We start from the raw sequence: 21,691 nt of genomic DNA, 5'->3' as shown, positions 1-21,691 counted from the left end.
CTCTTACAAAAGAAAAATCTTAAATTTTTCTTGCCACTCCCTCCATACCTTCCTCTGATTCCTTCCTCTTTCTCAGCTCCCATGATCTACACACCTTCTCTGCCACACAGAGAACGAGTTGACTCATTAGATAAATGAATGGAATAGAAGACACGAATACATTATCCAACTAGTTTCTTCCAAGATACTAGAATACCGTGAACCTACATGTATTTGAATTGGGTAATATCTTTGTGCAGTTTCTTAACTGAACAGATTGCACACCTTATATTATACAAATCCTCTGATACAGCTCAATTTAATTCCAAATGTGAAGTGAGCAAAACCAACAAGCATCTCCATTTTCCCCCTCTTTTACAGAGGAAGAATTTTTTCCAGAATCCAGCTGTCATTGTTCCTTCTTCTGCCTTAGCTCTAGCAACTTTTGAAATTGTTCCTCCATTTAGACTCAAACATAATTAAGTCCCTTTAAGTTTTCTGAAAAATGCAGCTGTGTTGAGGATAGATATCGAAGTCAGCATTGAAAAACATCAAAAGCACCAAAGATACTTCACGTGTCGTTGTCTGCCTCTGCTGCTGCCTGGTCTGCTCAAGGAAAGCTTGAACAGGGGTAGAAGGGAAAGTTAACTGGAAAGTTAGGGTTCATAGATAAAGGAGCTGGCAGACACTGCAGGGTAACACAATCATCACGTGAGCACACGTCTTCATGCTTTTCTTGTTTGTGCATCAAAACGGTTTAAAAAAAAAATCAACCCAAACCCCAAATAACAACCCCCTCAACTCCTAGTCTAAAAATTATTCTATTTGTAAAGGAAATCAAGTGATTTTGGGGGTGCTGACACGATGCCTGAGCTCCCAATATGGATAATGTGTGTATTTAATACCAATTCCATGAAACACAATTTTCTAGACCCATAGAAAAACAGTAACCCCTGCTGCTATGTCAAGAAGATAAAGTTCAGAGGCTGAAGGAAGGGCTGACCACCCACTTACACAAGCTCTCTACTACCGACTACAACAGAATTAAGCTATTATTTCAGTGAGGGAAGGAGTAGCATGGAGGAGGATCAGAGCATTACAGAATTTGGTTTCCAGTATTAAAGAGAACCTAAATAAGAAAGAGACCGTTTAGGTTAGTTAAACCACCCCTGCCAAGAAAAAGCATACTCACTGCAATGCATGGTATCCTACACAGTCCTACAATGGTGAACTTAAAAACTCGATGATTTCCATTTGTTGTAAAAGACATTTAGAGAGCTGTTTCAAAGGCATATAATATACATTAAACTATTTTCTGGACATGGAAAATATACACAATTTTAACTACTGAAAATCGTTATATTACAAGACTACTAGTACATACCACTGGCTGTTTGGTTATATCCACCAGGTCTTTAATGTTGTAGTACTGATGTTTCTCAAAGGCTGAAAAAAGCATGTCCAACACCTGCTGTTTATCAGCTCGAGCCCGTTTTCCATCTTCTTTCTTCTTCTTCTCATATTCAATCTATCAGATACAAAACACATTTTAAAGACATTCATATGTAATGCCGCATAATTTTCAGTGCTGAACATTAAGACATAAAAAACCTCATCTATTTAATAAAACACTGTTCAATGACTCAGTGCTTTTCATCTGGAAAATTTTCTTTTGAGCACTCGAATGTTCTTTTATGAACATAAACTAAGCATTTTGTCCTCAGCACAATAGGCTTTTCAGATCCGTATCTCTGCATTAATGAGTAAAAAACCCCAGAAACAGAGCCCAAACCTGGAGAATTACTATTAATACAGGAATCCAAACTGAGACGGTATTTTCACTCCACCTCTGTTGATATCAGCTTCTGAAGCATAATGACAAATATCAAAAAACCTACAAATTACCATATTTGGGAAAATCCACACACCAACACAGCTACATCCACAGTCATAACAACCACCTGTCCAAAGGGTGCTCAAATGGCCCTTGGACACGGCCTCATCTGTTCCAGAAACAACACTCAAGGCGACCACTTCATCAATATAAAACCATTCTTCACCAAGTGAAGACGCACTTTAAGGACGCAGATGGCATCTCTTCAGGAGAAACCTAAGAAGCACACACAAACTTATGGTAGTCCAAAAAAAGCCACCCAAGGAAGTAGATGCCTGTCATTGCTACACATCATCCTATCTCAGAATGCATATTAAAAAGTATTTAGCTATCATAATCTGCACAAGATGACCATGTATTTTTGTGGAAACTTTTATCGTTGCCAGTGTCCAAAAATACTTCCTGCGTTTCCTCACATTCATCATCAGAAGCAAGACTTGCACAGACCAACACACCCCAAACAAACCCCAATCACTGCAGACCGCCAACCGCAACATCTGCCACCACATCACCGCATCCACCCCTAATACCACCCTCGATAACAGAAAACCACCAAGCTCCTTGGAACTGACAAATGTGACCCAGAAGGTAATATAATTCATGTAATCAAGTGCTTTCAGGCAAACTACGTGGGTGAATCCGAAGCAGCACAATGTACAGCGGAAGAGATGCATGTGATCAATAAGGGACACATGTCTGGCTGCCAGTGGGATGCTTTTGTATGGGAGTTGTTCTGCCTCTGATGTCTCAAACCTGATCCTCAAAAGTAAGACCTTCAGAGAAGATGCCTAAAATTGAAAATTCACAGTTCTACTGGATACTAAAAATCTTATTTTTAAGAAAAGAGATTACTTTCATGGCACAATTTATTTTTTCCTATGCTTCCTTGCCAGCTAACTCCCTCCTACTCTCTGAGTGAAAATAGACTGTCTCTTGGCATTTGTCCCAAAGTGGCTAAAGACTATTACCACCTTTGCCGCTGCTCACACGTCTCTGGACAGCCAACTATCTCAAATCCTGAAACAAATGTACATCTTTACATTGAACACAGAGCAATTGTTCTCAACCTGTAGCTTGAAGTCTGTTGCTTCTGCTTAAAACCTAAGATGGGCTTGGGCATCCAAATACTTGTCTGCTTTTCCAACCATTAGTGTTATAAAAGATTCAACCTCTCCACACAAACCCACACAATTCATTTTTATCCACTAATAGACTTTGATGCAATTATTTAACTCTTTTGCCTCTGCATTTTAAAAAAAAAATCTTTAAAATGGTAATAGCTTTACAACAATAGCAAACTGTAGCATCAAGTAAAACAGCTTCACAGTACATCATCTTGGTTGCCATGATCTACAGCAGAACTGCTACGCCACAGAAACTGGAGTAGGAACACAAATCTGGGACACTGGCCTTGCTATTAACAATAGTGTGTCAAAACATTTGCTTCTTCCGAAAGCACAACAGACAATTCATTAGGAACCTCTGTTGACCTGGAAAAGGTTTTAATTGTAAGCTTTGGAAGGCCTGATGTGGATTTAATTTCTGTTTCTCTACCAGTATACTCTCACTACGGAGTATAATGCAAATAGACTGCATCTAGTTGTGAAACCATGAAGTAGAACTGCAACGGCGTTGAAATATATATGAACAAGTCTACTCAGCTGACGCTCTTCAGAACTACAAGCCCAAAATACCAAGCAGCATGGCTGGGGTGTGCTCTGCCTTGCAACTCCACCAACAAAGCCGTTGGTCAGTTCTCTACTGGGGGTGTGTGTGTGTATATATATAGTCATACAGGTATTGGAGAAGTAGGGAAAATCTCATTCACCTGAAAGTCTACTATGACCTACAGCACCACCCATGTCCTGGTAGGTAAGGAAGGGTTTCTGTATGAAGCACTGGAAGAAATGATACAAAGAGCGGGAAGTAGGAGGAGACTGGTCCTTTGCTGCATGAAATATAGGATGAAATAGGAGATGTGTGAGACTGCTTGTCTCTTCTGCTACCTGCAAGATAAGCAATACACTAAATCAACTGTTTGATTGCCAAAAAGTTCTTTGCATTCTTTCTTCATCAGATCTGACACTAGTCAGTTTGTGGCATTAAAAATGCTTTTAATTTACACCTGGCTTAAGTCAGAACTTGCTAAGATATATGATGAGCATTTATATTTTTCCTGACAGAGAAACCATCTCTCCAGAGCAATCATCTACTACCACTGTCATGTTCTACTCAGTGCAATAGTGTAGGGACTTGCTGTAAGGACACGGGTGTATCCTGAGGACAGTGAAATACGCAGGGCTTAAGACATGCATTTTATGTATGATAGCTGTCCCTTCAGTCTTAAAAAAATACATGAATATGTCACATCTCAGGCTACAGTCTAAAGCTGATACTTCACGCTAGCATTGAAAAGCACCTTTTATGATCAGAACCCCATTACACTGTATATTTTGGAAGTCCTATTTCCATCTACAAGAACGATTTTGGTTTCTATTTTCTAATATTATTTGTATTTGAAAACTGCTTTGCTTTTTAAGGGCAAAACCCCTGTCCCAGAAGTAATGAGACTGACAGTGCTTCAAATAAATGAATGAGTAAGACCATCACAAAGTATGATGGTATCATCATTCTACATGGAATGAAACCAAGGTAGAGAAATTACCTGGCATGCACAAAGTTGCAGACAGCGCCACATTACACTGTGTTTTCAGAGGAAAATAGGTCAACAACAGCAACCCGAACATTATTAAAAGTAATCAAATCTAGCTGGGTACAACAAGTATTTTTTGGTCCTGTTTGAAAACTGCTCCAGATTTTTTCTCTCTGATATTTCATTGTCAAACACAGGAACTACCGTCCCATAGGATATATTGTACATTTCCCTTCACATAAGAAGGAAAGCAGGAACTACAACTTTATGTGATCCTCTTCGAAAATCAAGACACTGACAGTATGTTCTCCTGGAAGCAGAGTTTTCTAATTAGCCACTGCAATCAACTGCAGCAGGCCTTCTTGTGGCTGAGTTTTCAGAGTTTCAGTTTGACTCAGAGGTCCACAGAATTTTCCAGTTTCTCTGTGCAGTTGCTGATCAGGTCATGGCTGATACTGGTAAACAACACTCTAGTGGATTTTCGATACAGCCCTACTGCATTTGAGACACTGGCTTATGGGAGACTAGGACTGAGGACTTAATAATGTGAATATATGCACATGTTAACATTTTACAAGTGGAGGCGATGGATTATCCAGCCATAAATTGTTGCCAGAAAAGCGTCCGATACTTTAGAGGTCAAGTCCAGAAGATTGTAGGAGAGACGAAGGCATCTCTATTTGCAAAGCTTGACTGACTTCTGGGTTCCCGCATACATCTGAGGTCACTTTTCAGTGTATAGACCTATGCATTTGTTTTTAAGGTCAGCAACTTTTCTCTGACTCAAAAACACCAGTTGAAAGATGTGGTATGAAAGACAAAGGCAGCCAGGCTGCATCACTCTGCCCCAGCAGCAGCCATTATGCCTGTTGTTACCAACCCTTCTGCAATTTTCTACCTCCCCAAACAACAAGAACAAAATGAACAAGAAGAAGAAAAGCAGAAACAGAAACACACTGCAAACTCCGTTTCAGGTGGAAGGTCAAGCTGAAGTGATGGAAGAAACCCACCTCCTCCTTTTCTGGTTTGTGTTTTGTTTTTAAGGAGCAAGAACAAGAGCAAAGCACTGAGGTTATTCCTTCTGTATGTGGCAGAGCTACAGGAATAACGGGTAAGTAACATGGGCATAATGGGAAAAGCTACTGGGACTCTCAAGACAATCTCTGAGAACAACAACAAAAAATCCATGGTACTGTTTGTACCTCTTCAAATGACATATAGCGAAAATGTGATTAGCTAGCAACTGGCTACTAGCTACAACTCTCTCCATGTACAGAAAAAAAATACTCACTTTAAAATTGATGCTTCCTACACAAAGGAACAAAGTAACAATAAGGAAATTCTCAACATTACCTTCACTGATGTTAGGTTTCTGACAGGACTATTTCATGACTGGGTATAAAATCCTAATTATATGAATAACAGTCTCCTGGACAATAACATGAAGTAGTCTTTTTAACCAAAGCACAATGTTTGTGGGGTTTTTTTGCTAGTAAATTGTAATGCCCAGCATTCTTCTTTCTTTATTATTTTAGTGCCTCGGTACACTCTCCCCAGTAGGAGCTTCTATTTTACATTATCTGAATGAGCTAAAGTAAATCAAGAAGGAGAGTTTGTGTTCCCTATACAAATGCAATGTGAATTTTGTAATATTCTTAATTCATTAATGTATAAAAACAACTCACACAGAAAACTGAATATCAAACCCTCCCTTTGTTGGAAAGTTATTTGCAGCTGGCATCCCAGTTGCCCACATTTTAATTAGCAACACTCCAACGTTTCTCTCCAACTTCAGCAACAGCTCCCACTGTTGTCTAAAAACACGGAGCGCATTGTGAAGTGCTGTTAAAAAAAAAAAAAAGCACAGTATCTGTTGCTGTTTTCTTCTTTTTGTCTTGTGAATACACTGCTTTTAGCAAGTTACAGCGCAGCCTTTCATTTTTTTTCCTTCCTGTTTTCTTTGCAAACAGGATGTTTTGTACATTTTAAACTAATTAATTTATTTAAAATTATGAAGTTTTTAAATTTCAAAAGCATTAAAATACGATTTGCTTTCAAGAAAGGACCCTTTTAGAACAAGCTGCCGAGTACAGAAGTTGCAAGTTTATCCCTGCAAGACTTCATACAGAAATCAATTTCTCTTTGTTTACCTTCCCAGGATGTTGCCAAACTTGCTGAAAAGCTGCCAAAATTGCCTTCTTGAAGTTATCATTAATACTGAAGCTGATGTATTACACTGCTTTGGTAGACAGCTGATACAAAGGTGATGGAGAAGTGAGATTAAATCTGAAGTTTCATCTGATGATGATTGAAAGAAGTCTTAAAGGTTTTCCCATCACCCGGAGCACAGGTACCAACCTCTATAGTACGGGAGAGTGGGAAGAGGAGAGACCACAAAGAAGCCTCTGAAGGGGTAACCAGGACCACTAGGGAACTTTTCTGCTATGTTACAAAAAATAATTGTCACAGAAAAATTCCAGCTGCAAAAACATTAACATTGCAACCTTTTAAAGATGTGCACCATCTACAGATATACAGAAAATGAAGGTCCCCTTCCCAGACAAGAAAGGCTAAGTTATAATCCTGATGTATATCGCAACGCAAGGGAATAGCAATTTCTTCTAATAAAAACATGGGTTCAATATAATTTCTTGGGAAAAAAAAAAAATCACTTTCCCTGTCCTTGTATTCAAACAAGCTGTTGCTATTTCCCAACCACGTGTAATGTATTTCCATCTTCCTTCCTGCTATATGTTCGTTTAGGGGTACATGGAGCAGCCACACTCAAGCCCCATTTAATCTTCTCCCATATCTCCCTTCAGGAAATTTTACTCCTTCTTAGTAGATGCTCATTCTTTCCTCAGAAACTCCCCTGCAGATGGCCGAATGTATGAGCATGTATGGTAGTTCGTGCATTTTTTTTCCCTTCTTTCTTGTGAAAAGTCCCCAACAGGGCTGTCATATAATTACAAGCAAACCAGCAAGTTTTAAGAAAGCAACTGCTGCTTGAAAACACTACAAAAACGTAACCAAGAGGTCTAAAATGTTCATGGACATGTTCTCCCACTCGTACATCTTTTCAGCCATCTAACCCGAACCTTAATAAAAGAGTTAATGAAATGTGTTGTAGGAAGTAGTCATGCCTGGGCCTTTAGAGTTAAGGCATGGCCAAGAGTGACTCAAGTATCAGTATGTCCTACTAGAGTTTTCCCATCAGAACACCTTTAAGGCAGACATGAAAAGTAAACACACTGCCAATGTATTTCTGTTAACATGGACAGCTATGTAACTGCTAAAACCATTACAATTAGGACCCAAGAGCACCATAACTTTTAACAAGCCTGGTTACGTGCTGGTTATACCCCCTGAGTCTCACACAAGACCTAAATTTCTGTAATGATACGACAACAGCAGTTTGCAACTGGAATAAAGATTCAAAGACGGTCTCCATGTTGAAGTCATACTGTTGTAATTATGCTACTGTCAGGGAAATGGCACAGAACCCCACTAAAGACAGACACTGTACATCACTGTAGCTTATTCCAGAATTAAAGAAAGAGAATAACAACCGCATCATAAAGCAATATACTCATATAAAACTGCATTTGCATAGCAGGATATACCAGTGTGACTATTTTGGTTAAATGTCATTCCCTTAGCTGAAATAGTTCTATTGGTATGATCATCTATGTATAGATCACACTTTGAACAGTAACTACTACAAAACAGTCCCATGAGAGAGAAACGATTATTTTTGGTTCTGTGGAAATAGACTGCCTTTCAGAATAATGCTTAAATACCATCCAGTATATTGTCATTTGTTTTATGTAAATAAAATCTTAATAAAAAGTGTAAAAGTTTAAATGACTAACACAGTGACTCATTTTCAGTATGACTTAACATTTCTCACATTCAACAGCAACAGCGATTATATATGCATACATACAAATTACTCAAAGAGGATCTTTAAGAAAAAGGACATTATAGTTTTTATGTACATCAACTGATCTGGAACAGCAGTGTGGGTGTAATATTGACAAAGCTAATGATGCAAATAACACGTACTATGAAGGTATGAAACTGTGAAGAATTAGCAGCTGTTATTCTTTTCTACTTGTTGCCAGTTCCTGCAAAGGACTGGAAACTAATGATTCTTTTCAAGTCTTTTACTCACCTCCATACGGTATTTTATTTGGCTCAAAGGAGTGCTTCCACATCTAACAGCACAAAGGCAGAACTGCCTTTTATCCCCAAATTTCAAAATTACATTTCAAAAAAGACTAGAAGAAGAATGTAATAAAGACACTAGAAAAGGCTCGGGTAAAGGTGGTCTGCCCTCCATCAGGTAACACGAGAGAGTTAGAATTGGCAGACCTTAGCCCCAGGGGTGATGTTGGTCTCGAGACAGAAAGAAGATCCCCAGAAGACAAAATCAGGGAGAAAACAGATAAGGTGGAACATTTCCAAAGACAGTGGCCAACTGTGAGCCAAAGGGCTGCAGGACAGCAGCACAGCGATTCTGGAGACCTGAGCCAGACTCCTGGCTAGGAGAATAGGGGAGAATACTGAAAGCTACTTACATTATATTGATGGTTAGCCACCGGTTTATAGTTCGTGGTTACGGCTTTGTCCAGCTGCTGTGATAGCCTTACAGGTTTAGAAGATTCTTCTATCTGTAATCTGCAAAAGAAAAGAAGAAGAGAATTAATAAAAAGTTCAGACAAGCACACACTCAAAATGAATTCTAAAAATCTGCAAGTACGAACCAGCCCGTATCAAAGGTCAGCTGTGAACAAATCATAAGGCAAAACAGATGCATTCTTCTGAACTAAGTTTTTCCTACTCTATTTTTGCTTGACGACCCTATGGATTATTAGGACACTATGTGCTACAGAAGATACTGAAATACTAAAAACCAAGGAATTGTGAAGGGAAAACACGAAAACCCATGTCCGAATACAAATTTTATTCCAAAAGCCTGGCACTCAGGTGGAAGAAAAGCCTGTGCTCTTAAAAAAAGATGAAAGCCAGACCAAATGAACCCAGAATCTCTCAGCTTACCCAGCTGAGGGCTGAAAAAAGTTTGGATCCACCTCTGCTGACTCCCAGAGCACAGTGAAGATCAGACTCCATGACCTCCTCTTAGATATTTTAATGTAAAAATATAAATTTCCATGACCTTTCTTTTGGCATTATAGTGCAGTAAGAGAGCACAAATAACTGTTTTACGAGCACTTTTAAAAATGTGAAGACAGAGAAATCCACCCAGGTTCAAACCAACGTACAATCAAGTCTCAGTCATACAGTTAATGAAAGGTGACCTTCAGTCCTGTTCGGGGAAGACTCTGAGAAGGTCAGAGGTTGAGCACATTTTGTCAAGCTCATCCCTGTGTAATTTAAAGCTTATGCGTGATGGTGTAGGAGTGCTCCATTTAACTCAGGTTTAACACGCAAGAATTACCACGTGAAACAAAGATGAAAGAAACCAAGCTTTAGAAAGGTGCAGGACAAAACCCCTTCAGACAAAATAGCTTAATGGCGCATACAACTAATATTGAGAGAAAACTAAGTCACCATCAGCGACATTATTTTGTTTCCAAAGGTGTATCTTATAGGCAGAAGAGTCAATTTTCATTAAACACAATAAAAGACTTAAAGCCCAATAAATGTACAGTGATGTTTGCATTGTTCCAAAGAAAAAATTAATTTGGTGACATTAATGCAAATAATAACTGTATGTTTATTAATGCAAAACACAAAAGTGATAAAACAGACGGGACTTTAAAAAATACTGTAAGTGTTTAAGATCACAAATTTCTTTTCGTAAAAATATAATGTAGACGCAAAAAGCTAAATTTAAATTCAGCATGCCTCCAACACCTGAACAACCTAAATAAATTACATTTGAAGTAAGCATTAAATTAAGAAATAAATTCTCTGGTTGTAGCAACTACAACTAAAGCCACTCATCTTTCATAGCTAGTATGGCTGGACAGTAGTTGCTGGCAGTTTTGTCCTTACATGGATCGAAACTTGCTTCCTCTTGAATCTTTGCAGACTTGTCATTCGTTCTATAGTTTTAATTACCCTTAAGCGACCATTGTCTTATATTCTACATTTCTAAATCAGGAGAAGGTACATCAATGATGCCTTCTGTCCAAATGTAGCACCTTTTTTCTTAGCTTGAAAGAAAATCTATCAGAAGGTAAACGAGCAGTGAACGCTTTTTACCCTTGTTCCAGCAAATAAAGGTAGAAGTTTTTATCACAAGAGTTTATCTTTTGGCCTTCAATCTAATTAAATGATTTTAAAGATTTTATTGATCTAGTTACCAAAGGTCTTCTAAACTCACATTTCACAAAGAGGCACAGGCTAAAGATAAATCAATATCTTTTTTCCAAATCTGTCTCTTTCTCCACTGCGTCATTGCTTACTTTTTTTTTTCTTTTTGGTCTCAATGACTTTTTAAATTTTTAGTTTCTTTTTTAGTTTGGCTTCTTTTTTTTTTTTTTTAATCTTCTCTTGCAGTTCTTCACCATTTTTTCCAACTGTTTTGACCTGGGGAGTTTTCCAGTTCTCCCTCTCCCCCACTGTAGCTATTTTTCATCTCCCTTCTCCCCTCTCAACATTTTTTCTTTCCGTCAAGGAGATTTCCCACTCAACCCGTTTACTGATACTGCCCCTGTCCATGAGACAGAGGTTCCTGGAGATGAACTGAGAATTCTTGTCTCTCCTTTCGCCTCCAAGGCCACGGCACCACCTTTATGTGGACCAGATTTAGATATTTGATTTGTGATGTTCCAGAGTCCTTCTCATTACAGCTGCAGCACAGGTAAGCAATAGACAAGGTTCCTAACAATATTAAAATACATCAGGTGGTCTGACGTTTTTGGGGAGTGCTAGGCTTTCAATGGTGGCATTTCTCTGTGATTAAATCCTCCTTGCACTGGGCTTTATATTCATTACTCTTTACAACGTAAATTTACAATATCCTCCATTCCTTCAGGAAAACAGCCAAAGAACAGTAGCCCTTCAATGATGAAATGCCAGAACACTGAAAATATGGATTGAACACCTCAGACTGTCCTCAGAAGGAAAAGCTTTAGAATGGTGATGTCAACCCCTCTCCAGCTTCTTAATAAATTAGGTATTTAAGCGTGCATACAACTGATAGTTCTTTAGCCTAGAGCCTGTCATGAACTTTGGACACCACTCAGGGTTGAAAGTCTCTTCCTGTTCTGGCATTTAAAAATTACAATACAGGAAATTTCATCACCCATTTCAGTGCAGCTTCCATAAATTAAACCTTCTCTACATGAAAGAACACCAGCAATTTATTTCTTAACATTTTTCACTTGCCATGCAGGATATGCATTTCAGGTTTTTTATTTTAACCTGCTAATTTCCAAACCAGTAGAAAACCAAATGTGTAGGAGAGCTAATGCACTTCTCAGAGGCCTCCAAAGCTTGATGGCAGTGAAGTTACTTTTGACATGTGAAGTTCCCCAGCACACAATCTTGAAAGCAAAGAAAAACTTCTTGCCTGCTTAGGAAATGGGACGGAAGCCTACCAAGTGAAAATGGAAATGGAAAATCTAAGTTGGTTTGTGAAATGACGGCTTTCAGAAAGATCTACATGTACCAACTAACAAATATACCATCTACAAATGTACACGTCTCTGAAGGAAATTTCAGAGATATCCCTGTTGTACTTCAAGGTTTCTTGCCAACAGTTTCCAAATTACGACCCACAGACCTCAGATGGTCTTTAGAAAACTGGCTAACAGTACATTCCTAATGATTTTTCCTGTTCCTAGTTGATAAATTGCTGTAGGGAGAACCAAAACTATATTACATCCCTGGCATTACTTTTTAATGCAAGCGATCACAGCAGTTGCCACATGCCAATATGGAAATCTAAATGGGAAGCGCACAGTGACTCAGGAGGCAGACCTTTTTATTAATATGCATTTATTCTACACATGCATCATGCTCTTCTCCCTAATGGCTGCCCTTCTCATTTCTTTTTCTGCAGCCTTCAAGATCTCCTGGAGAACGACAGAGCCTCGTGGTGCTTTCCTTCCACCGGGCCTCCATACGGAATATGGCCACACAATCCTATGTGGAACAACAGCTGCTGCACAGCTGGAGTTAACCTCCCCAAAATGCACTAATACAGGTAAAGGGCATGACAAATGTGGTATATACCCCAAATTAACAAACGGCTCATGTGTGGATAAAGAACAGAAATTTGCTTAGCACATTACAATGGGTAAAGACAAATAACCTGTAATCTTTTTGTCCAGATGATGTGTTGGTGCAGACACTATTTGCCACTATTTGCAGGGAAAATATGGTGTGGAGGTTTTTGGGGTTTTGTTTTTTCTTTCTTTTTTTTTTTTTTTTTTTCCCAAAATCATGCCATAATTCTCTCATATTCAGAAAGTATTACATCTGGGTGAATATAACTGAGTTTTTAAATTTGTATAGCTGTTGTTTGAAAAAAGTTGATGAAATATAAATGTATATATTCTAGTAATTATACACTCAAAAATTTATTACAAAAGCTATGAATTGGGCATTATGTCAGCCTTTTAGACCAAACTTTTAACATGTTACAATTACTTTTAAATGCTCATTTCTTAAACAGAATTTAAAAAGCAGTATTAAAGCAAGTATTATGAAGCATTTTGTACAGGGTTTTCTCAGAGTGGATCTGCTGAATCTTAATTGAAACTGCTAGTAGGAATAATAAGAAAAAAATCAATAGATATTCTGAGTCACTGGTGACACTGATTTAAAGGAGCAGTGACTTTTTACCTATTACACTTTGTTACGATTTGCGGGAGTGTGACAGTTAGAAGCCTTAGTTATGGCTCAGAACTACACACAACTCTCCGAGGAGTTAAATTTTCCACTTGACTCTTGTTGAAACAGCTAGTGCCATAGTTCATACTAATATCTGGCCTAAAAAATCAAAAGAGAATGCAGATTTTTTTTTCCTAAATCCGCCAACAAATTAGCGACAGAGCAGCCACCAGCCTGCACACTGCGGTTTTCTCTTCCACCCCCAAGATCAAATATAGCTCTTCTGCCTTGAAATACAGCAAGTAACCAGCATGGCATCGAATTCACCACGGTCGTTTCCCAGCAAAATAAGTTTTATACTGCCACTCTGATTTGTCATTGTGCCTGCAGTTGTATAAGGGGAAAAAACATTCAAACAGGCTGGAAATAATTCTATAGGACTTGTCAACACGCAGCAGGCTCATAAAGGGAGACAGATGAAGGCAATATGTACATTCCTAGGAGGAGATGCTCACTGGCTTTTAAATATATGGATCTTCCAGCAATAAAAAATAAACCAAAAGACCTTTAGAATAGATGATTTCCTGTGATTAATGTTCCACCACAAAACAAATATTTCAACGATTAGAAGCAGGTATTAACCAGAAATGCTGCTAGGGCTTGAATTCTTGACATTTCTAAATAAATTATTGTACGGACAGGACTGAAAAATTTCAATACCTTTCTGTGCTTGGCTGTATTTACACAGGGCACTAGTAAGTAAGAAGCTAAACTTATTGTTGCAAAAAAGGAAAATTTGGGTTTTTTTCTCTCTCTGCAATATCACCCAACAGAGATGCACTGGAAAAAAGCAGACCCACTGCCCAAACCTTTGGAGGGGAAGAAACACAAGCTCTCCAACTTCGCATAGTTTTGCAGCTTTTTTTTTTTTTTTTTTTTTTTGACTCCTCGCAGAAGTTCCCAGCCCAGTACCATGGGAGTGAAAGCCAAGGACTAATGCTCTCTTAGTTCCTTTCTCAGTAATTCTGTACTTGAACCAGACACAGGCAGATGATTACGTGAAGTTTCATGATATCTGATACAGGCGACAAAGTTTTTTCTTTGCTTCCCCATTTGGCTAATAAAATAAATGTAACAATACAGCTTCACACCTACTTCTCTTCAGCTTCACACCTACTTCTCTTGTGTTCATTTGGACTACCACACCTCGCTGAGGTTCAGGCAGCCTCTTTTCTAACTTTTCTTCCAAGCAAGAATATTAATAATATAAGAAGTGAGCAGATGATGAGCAAGAGATGAAAACTCCTACAAGATGCTGAAATGTAAAGTTTTTGTAATTCTGTGAGAACTAAGGGAAGTCAGCACCCTGTGGGGCACAGCCGGCTAAAGCGACCCCATGGCAATGCCCAACCACAAGCAACATAGGAAACTACCAGAATTACTTCATCGGTAAAAATACATGTTACCTAATAATGATGATGACCACCTGTTGCTGCACAAAACAATGTCATATTTTCTGAAAGATAAGAACTAGCAACATGCAAATTCAGCATGTGGTGTTTTGTTGTAAGAAGAAAATTCTACTGTCTCACATTAAATGGAGGTGGATGACTGCAGCCTGTTGCATGGATGAATCGACTATTCTCCTTCAGATGTTGAGTGTTACTCCAGCACACACACCCAGTCAAAGCAAAGTGAGTCTGTCTCCATTTATAAAGCCTAGGCAGGCAGACAGAGAAGAGGATAAGCTGAATGGAAATGGCATTAAGAAGTGCATTTGCCAGCGTTAAATAACGAGGTGTTCCAAATTATTAATATAGAATATGATTTATAGCTAATTTTAAGTCTTGAAATCCTGGCATTTCAAGAAAAGTGCTGTAATTATTTTATGTTCAGGAAACCTATTAGATTTTTCTGAAGTTGACAATTTCAACTATATATGTTGAAGGCTGAGCAATGAATCATATGAATATAAGATAATTTCATGTCTAATATTGAGACAAGCACCACAATCATAACTGAAGACTCCAATTCTACATATCTTTCTCCAGTACAGAACGTGAGACGGTATGAATAGCAAATAAACAATAAGTAACAATTTCTTATGCATTTTATTTTCTGATTTGATAGAATAGGAATAATTGTTTTAAACCACTAAACTCCCTTTTTTCCTCTCTGAGTTTAGTATTGCAAATGATTAAAAACCTTTTGGCTTGAAGTTGTGAAGATAAATAATGTAAAGATAAAGTAAGACAGACTTTAGCATTCTAGGAGTCATATAATTGAATAACTTTTCCCTATTATTTGATGCCCCGCTTTAAACAGTGTGATGCCCTAATGCAATCAGCATGAAGAAAATTAAGAGATCTGCTTGTTTCTTGTCTTTGCCTCTGTTAGGATTGTCTGTCCAGGTTTGTGTCTCTGTATGTTTTGTTTGTTGTTTCCCCCCCTTTACTCAACACCCCTTTTTGCACCAAAAAGGGTCCTTGACCAGATACCTTTAAGGGCGCAGATGCCTATTCACCCTTGTGAAGCACGGCAGCCTCTGCACCCTCCTTGCTCTTCCAGGAGGACTTGGATCAACTTATCATTGTTCTCTTGAAGGTGAAAAGGCCCTTCCACTGCTGTCCTGCTGTGGATCAACGGAAAGGCCTTGCGTGGTCAATCATAGAATCATTTAGGTTGGAAAAGACTTTTAAGATCATTGAGTCCAACTGTAAAGTTAACACTACCAAGTCCACCAGTAAACCACATCCCTCAGCACCACATCTATGCATCTTTTAAATACCTCCAGGGATGGTGAGTCAACCACTTCCCTGGGCAGCCTGTTCCAATGCTTGACAACCTTTTCGGTGAAGAAATTTTTCCAAATATCCAATCTAAATCTCCCCAGCACAGCTTGAGGTTGTTTCTTCTCATCCTATCACTTACTGCAAAGAAATAAACATTTCCTTATTACCATTCATGTACTCTGGAAAAGCAGAGAAGTCTGCAGCTCTTGTTGCAAATGTCAGGATTTTGCAGTCCTTTCCATCTTACGGTCAGCACATTCAATCAGTTTGTGCCCAGAAGGGAAACAAACCCTCCGTTATTGGTTCCTACCGTACTTCCAACATTTTCTTATTAATACACACACCCTGAACGTCTCTGTTCTGCCCAGTTTTCAGCCCAACAGAAATCCCAACACAAGCGAGAAGATCGAGTTCAAGAATAAATAAAAGCAGAACTAGAGGGGACAGTCTTCTCCAAGGACTAAGCCAGGGTGCAAGTGCGTCCATGTACGCTCTGTTACATTCTGTATCTTTATAAGGGGCACCTCACCTTAGTTTCTAAGTGGATAACACTGCGGGACACAGTACAATTTTATACCAGGGGGCCTGTAATTGTGGCTTATTCCAGTGACAGAAAGGTCTAAAACTAGGGTCAAGTAACATCTGGATGTCCTTTTCCGTTGGTCAGTGCATGTGGGCTACCATGAGCACAGGCACGAGACGAGGCATAAGACTGGCAGAGTGACAAGGTACACCAAGCAGAAGAAATTAGGCAGCATGTCAGAAGAAATGGGAATGCAGGTGAAATTTCAGAGACAGCTCTGAAGAGCCACGCAGATGTAAATGACACACATCAGTCCTGTGTGGAAAAATAGAGGTAGGTGACAGAGAGGCTGGAAGAGAAGCAAGACATAATAGGAAGAAGAGTCTGGTGGACGTACTGCAGAAAAACAGCAAGGAAGGGGAAAAAGTAGGTTAAAAAGTCTTAGTTACCCTTTGGGTTTGCTCAGCTAAGACATGCACGCGAAGATCTACAGACCTCTACCTCTGAGCTAACCATTCCACATCGTCTGTACAGCAGTCCGTACAACACATGCAGATGTCCATGTCTTAAATATTGGTAGGAATGAAGAACCAGCGAAAGTGGATCCTTGCTTCAGGGGAAGCACTGGGAATCTCACAAGCCCACTATGAATACTACAGAAAGCAAAGACTGAAGATCTAGGAAAAGTGAGTCATTAGCTGTCAAGGCAGGATAGGAAAAGCCCATTCCTTTAATTTTAATCTGAAGACTATCCTCCTGAATTAAAGCCAGATGTAATTCCTTTCAAAAGGGTCACATAGAATTTTAACTATGCACGCACACATATTTTGTTCCTATCAAAAAAGATCCTTTAGGAAACAACTATTACAACATCACTTCTTCCTCTTTTATGCTACTAGATGGTTTAGAATGTGAGTTGGAAAAGAAAATAAAGACTGCATGGTTTTGGGGAGGGGTCAGAGTTCTTCAAAATGTACAAGTGAGCTTAAATACATGCAAAAACATATGAAGATATTAAGTGTACTTATTATTTTCAAGGCAAAAGTGTAAGGAACAGTTTTATCTCCCCTGTTGTCGGCTCAAGACTTTTTCTTGCTTTACAGCCAGGTGTTTGGAAATCTCTTGCCTCTTACCTGAAGGGACATTTATTCGAAATTGTCAACAAACAAAGCCAGCCAACTGAGAAATAAAGTATTTGAAGCACCGTTGACAAAATGCAGACGGCTAAAAACAACAGCACGGGTAAAAGGGTTAAACCCTGTGCGTGCTGAGCACTTTGAGTTTTGATCTAGGTGACAAATGATGCCTGTGCCCTTGACATTTTTGAACAGGAACCTGGGATAAGATGTGTTTAAAGTCAAGCCCTGTTCCCAGCTCTGCACCCTGTTATGCCACGTACACTTTTCTGAAGATTACACCATTTGGAGTCCTATTCTTATCCAAACTTTGGGGACCATCAGGTTCTGTATTTTATGTCTGTCCTGACTACCCTGGGTTGCCCACTCTCCCACTAATACAAATAAACAATGTGTTTGAAAGTGTGTGCACTGGTACTCAGGAACTTGCAGATAGAAATTGTTTCCTGTTTAATAAAAACTTAATCTTGAATATTTTCTTTGATATCATAAACCAGTTAGTGCCATTATTATGCTTGGATGCCTGAGGAGGAAAGAGGGAAGAAAAGACCTGACACCTCATGTAAAAACCAAGAAAAAACAGATCTTTATAAATGAAGTTACCTTCAGGTATTTATATATTTTAAGGACAGAAATGATCATTCTAATCATGAAATGATAATCTAAATTTTTCTCCTGTGTACTACTGACTGAAGAGCCTGATACCTCAGGCTCATAATTTCAATTTTGCTACGCTACATCATTTATAGAAAAACATCCTGTCGTGATTCAAAAAACCAAAAATTATGAAGAATCACTGTATGTCTGTCTTTTTATGATGTTTTTAAAGATGAAGGCTCCTTTCCCATTTCCATTTTCAAAGATGCAGTTTTTCCTGCTCCCATTTTCCTCAGTCCTCACATTTCTCTATAAAGAATGGATTTAATAGTTAGACGTTATTTCAATTTAGATTTTAGAAGAGGAATTTTAAATCCTCAACTCTTAATTATTTCTAAAAGCAAAATAAATAGACTCATCTCAAAATCACATCATCTTCATTCTTCTGCCAAAACTAATTTGCAGTGCTTGTTGCTGCTTTGAAAACAATGGTATAAATAATGGGGACTTGTAAGTCCAGGCAACACAAAGCCAAACACTTCTTGTCGCTGTCTGCAATTCCAGAAACGGTGTAACATTTTGCAAGTGGAAAGAAGAAAGGAGAATTTTAGGAATGAGTCTCTTACACAGAAAAGCCACGTTTTTACCATACCCTGAAAGGCCTAGGTCCTGAATTATTGGTAAAAAGGTGGATGATTTATAAGCTCAGTCAATTCACTATGCAATTCTTTTGATGAAACTGCTCATGTAGCTGAAGAGAAGCTGGAAAGAAAGAGGCAGACTGTTGGCTACAAGTCGTCAAATGAAAAAAAAAACCAAAAACCCAAACAAACAACCCTACAGCATCTCAGCTAACTCTCCTCAGCCTGAACCTTTCCTCCCCTTCTCCCGCAAAATGTCTTTAGGGAGTTACAGCTGCCAGCACTCTGCCTCCGACTACGCACTCCCGTCTCCAAAACTCCACTTTCCCAGATACCTCACCACTCCCCCAATAGCTCTGCAAACAGCCACGGCATCTGGCTCCATTGGGGATCTTCCAGTTAAAATTTACTGTAAACAATTTAACAGTTTGTGGCAATCTGGGAAACATTTGGATTGCTTCCCTAGAAAACCTAGCTGGCTCAAATCCTCGAGGTTTTTCTCTGCCTCTTCCTTCCTTAGCCTGCAGACCTAAAATGCCAGCTAGCAGAATGCCTTTCTGAGGACATTCACCTCTCTTCTGTTAAAATAAACCTGGAAACAACCAGCAAGGGACTGCTGCAAAGGGCACTGAAACGAAACTACAGGGAAGAAAACATTGTGCACGCCTATGTGTTAATGTCTATATACTGCCACCGATAGCTTAAAAGGTAATCTTGCACAGTTCAGCTACTGTTAAATAGCTTAACCGTATGCTCGCACTAAACCGCTGAATTAGCTCACATTGAACTGCTGAATTACCCCACCCAACACTCTTTCCTGCAAATAAAGAGAACCAAATTGTTTTTTAACTGAACACTGAAAACACGCTTAATCCAAACAAAATCAGAATTAAGTTAAAAAGAAAGGCTGTGTAGGCTCAGCAACCCTAGGAAGCCTCTGCTAACAACAGAGCAAACACAGGAAGGGAGAGAAACCTGTCTTTCTCCATAGTCCACGCGAAAAAGCAGTCTTGCTTATCCTCCAACTAGAAAACTTACCACTTTCTCCTGCAAGACGCAGAAAAAAAAGAAATACAGCAAACCAAAGAGCAGACTGAAAGATGTATCAGTTAAAGCAGAAAACAGATATTTTTTTTAAGCTTAATCATCATTCTTTCCGTCAACTCTATTTCCTTTGCCAATTGTACAGCACTGCTGCTCTGCTGTATTTGTTCAAATAGTTTAATTACATTTTCCCTCCTCCTATTTTGCAAAACAAGTGCCTCCCCAGCTCCCTCTCCTGATACACTACATACCTGCCTGCCTCCGCTTGAAAATCGCTGCTATGACATCTCTCAGCTGATGTTCGAGTGGGGACTGGCAGAGCAAGGGGGTACACGGCTGGGGGAACGCCAGAGGCACAAACCGGCCGTGCGGAGGGACCCCGGCGAGCAGGAATAGGGGTGGGAGCTGCTGGGCTGCTCTGCGGATGGGAGGTGATGGCAATGGGGAGAGAGGAGCCACCACAGGGCCACCCGCTGCAGACCTCTGCTGCCGCTCGCCAGGCTGTGCGAAGGAGGGTTTTACACCAGCCCTGCCTCATTCAGCCTGGCTCGAGTCACCTTCCTCGAGGTCTGGTCTTTGAAACCCTGCTGCAGTGGGCAAACGTGAGTGTTATTTTCTTAAAAAGCATAACTGGGATTCTGTGCATCATCTTGGGGTGTACGGTGCTCATCAGAGCCACGGCTGTATCACTGCTAACCCCTGATAAGAGCTCTCACTCTGTATTTTGAAAATACCTTCAGGATCTGGAGGCTTTGGCTCACGACTCCGCTTCGAGCTCCGCTACAACTTTATATCAACAATTCTCAAAGTTATTTCAAAATATCTTTCTTTTAAAAACACACCAATGACCACAAGGCACAACAAGGACACAACCAGGTTTTGAGGCAACTGAGCCCAGAAAAAGTAAGATTTAATTTTGCATTTTAAAAATACGATTTAAAAGCCAACTTTGCCTTTGTTTTGGAGAAAACAACAACAACATAAGCTTGGTAGCTCAGAACGTTATCTTTTGAACGCTCCCTAGAGAGCTTATTTGTTAAGAAATAAACTTAGCTCCATGCACTCCTGAGCTCTGCTATATTAGTATTCTCCTCTTAATTAGAGATTTTCAGAAGAGTGCTTGTTATTTGCAAACACAAAGAAACTCACCCAGACTTTGTGAAGCCATACCTATTCTGTTATTAAATAAAAAACCCCACAGATTTGATTATAGATTTGTCTGGCATGACAAATTCCAAAACCAGTTAATGGCTGAAGCACAAACGTTGTCTAGCTTCCCTAATAGGAAGCTGCATAATTGGGTTTGTCTGTGAGATCTGTGTGAAAGCAGACTCCATGCATGTGTAATTTAGTTGAGTATGTCCTTCACAGAAAAAAAAAAAAAGTCTTGAAAGAAGCTTCAGGGTATTTTAAAGCCTGCTCTGCATAGTTTTTCTTAATGACACCTAAGGTTGCAATTGAAAAAAACATATACATATATATATATATTTTTTTTTTTATTTTTTTTTTTTTTTCAAGAAGAAATGTTCCACTCAAGTTTCATTGGTTTGTCATATACCTGCATGGAAGTGAATTTGTTAGTCAGTAATCCAAACATGAAATATAATATACTGTGAAATTGTTA

At 39.1% G+C, this 21,691-nt stretch overlaps 1 protein-coding gene across 2 annotated transcripts in view; it reads right to left on the bottom strand.

Moving 5' to 3' along the window:
• Positions 1-21,691, bottom strand: part of GTF2F2 (general transcription factor IIF subunit 2) — a 95,960-nt gene that overhangs the window by 9,132 nt on the left and 65,137 nt on the right. For both annotated transcript variants that reach the window (XR_014269356.1, XM_082485922.1), the window contains exons 7-8: positions 9,107-9,206; positions 1,364-1,507 (exon numbers count right to left, since the gene is read on the bottom strand). Coding sequence is in view for 1 of the 2 variants with exons in the window: in XM_082485922.1 (XP_082342048.1) it covers positions 1,364-1,507; positions 9,107-9,206 (244 nt within the window). In the remaining variant the exon portion in view is untranslated. The remainder of the gene's footprint in view (positions 1-1,363; positions 1,508-9,106; positions 9,207-21,691) is intronic.

Source organism: Vanellus vanellus, assembly GCF_965231255.1.
Source record: "Vanellus vanellus genome assembly, chromosome: 1".
Lineage (NCBI taxonomy): Eukaryota > Metazoa > Chordata > Aves > Charadriiformes > Charadriidae > Vanellus > Vanellus vanellus.
This window is presented reverse-complemented; position numbering and strand designations above follow the sequence as displayed.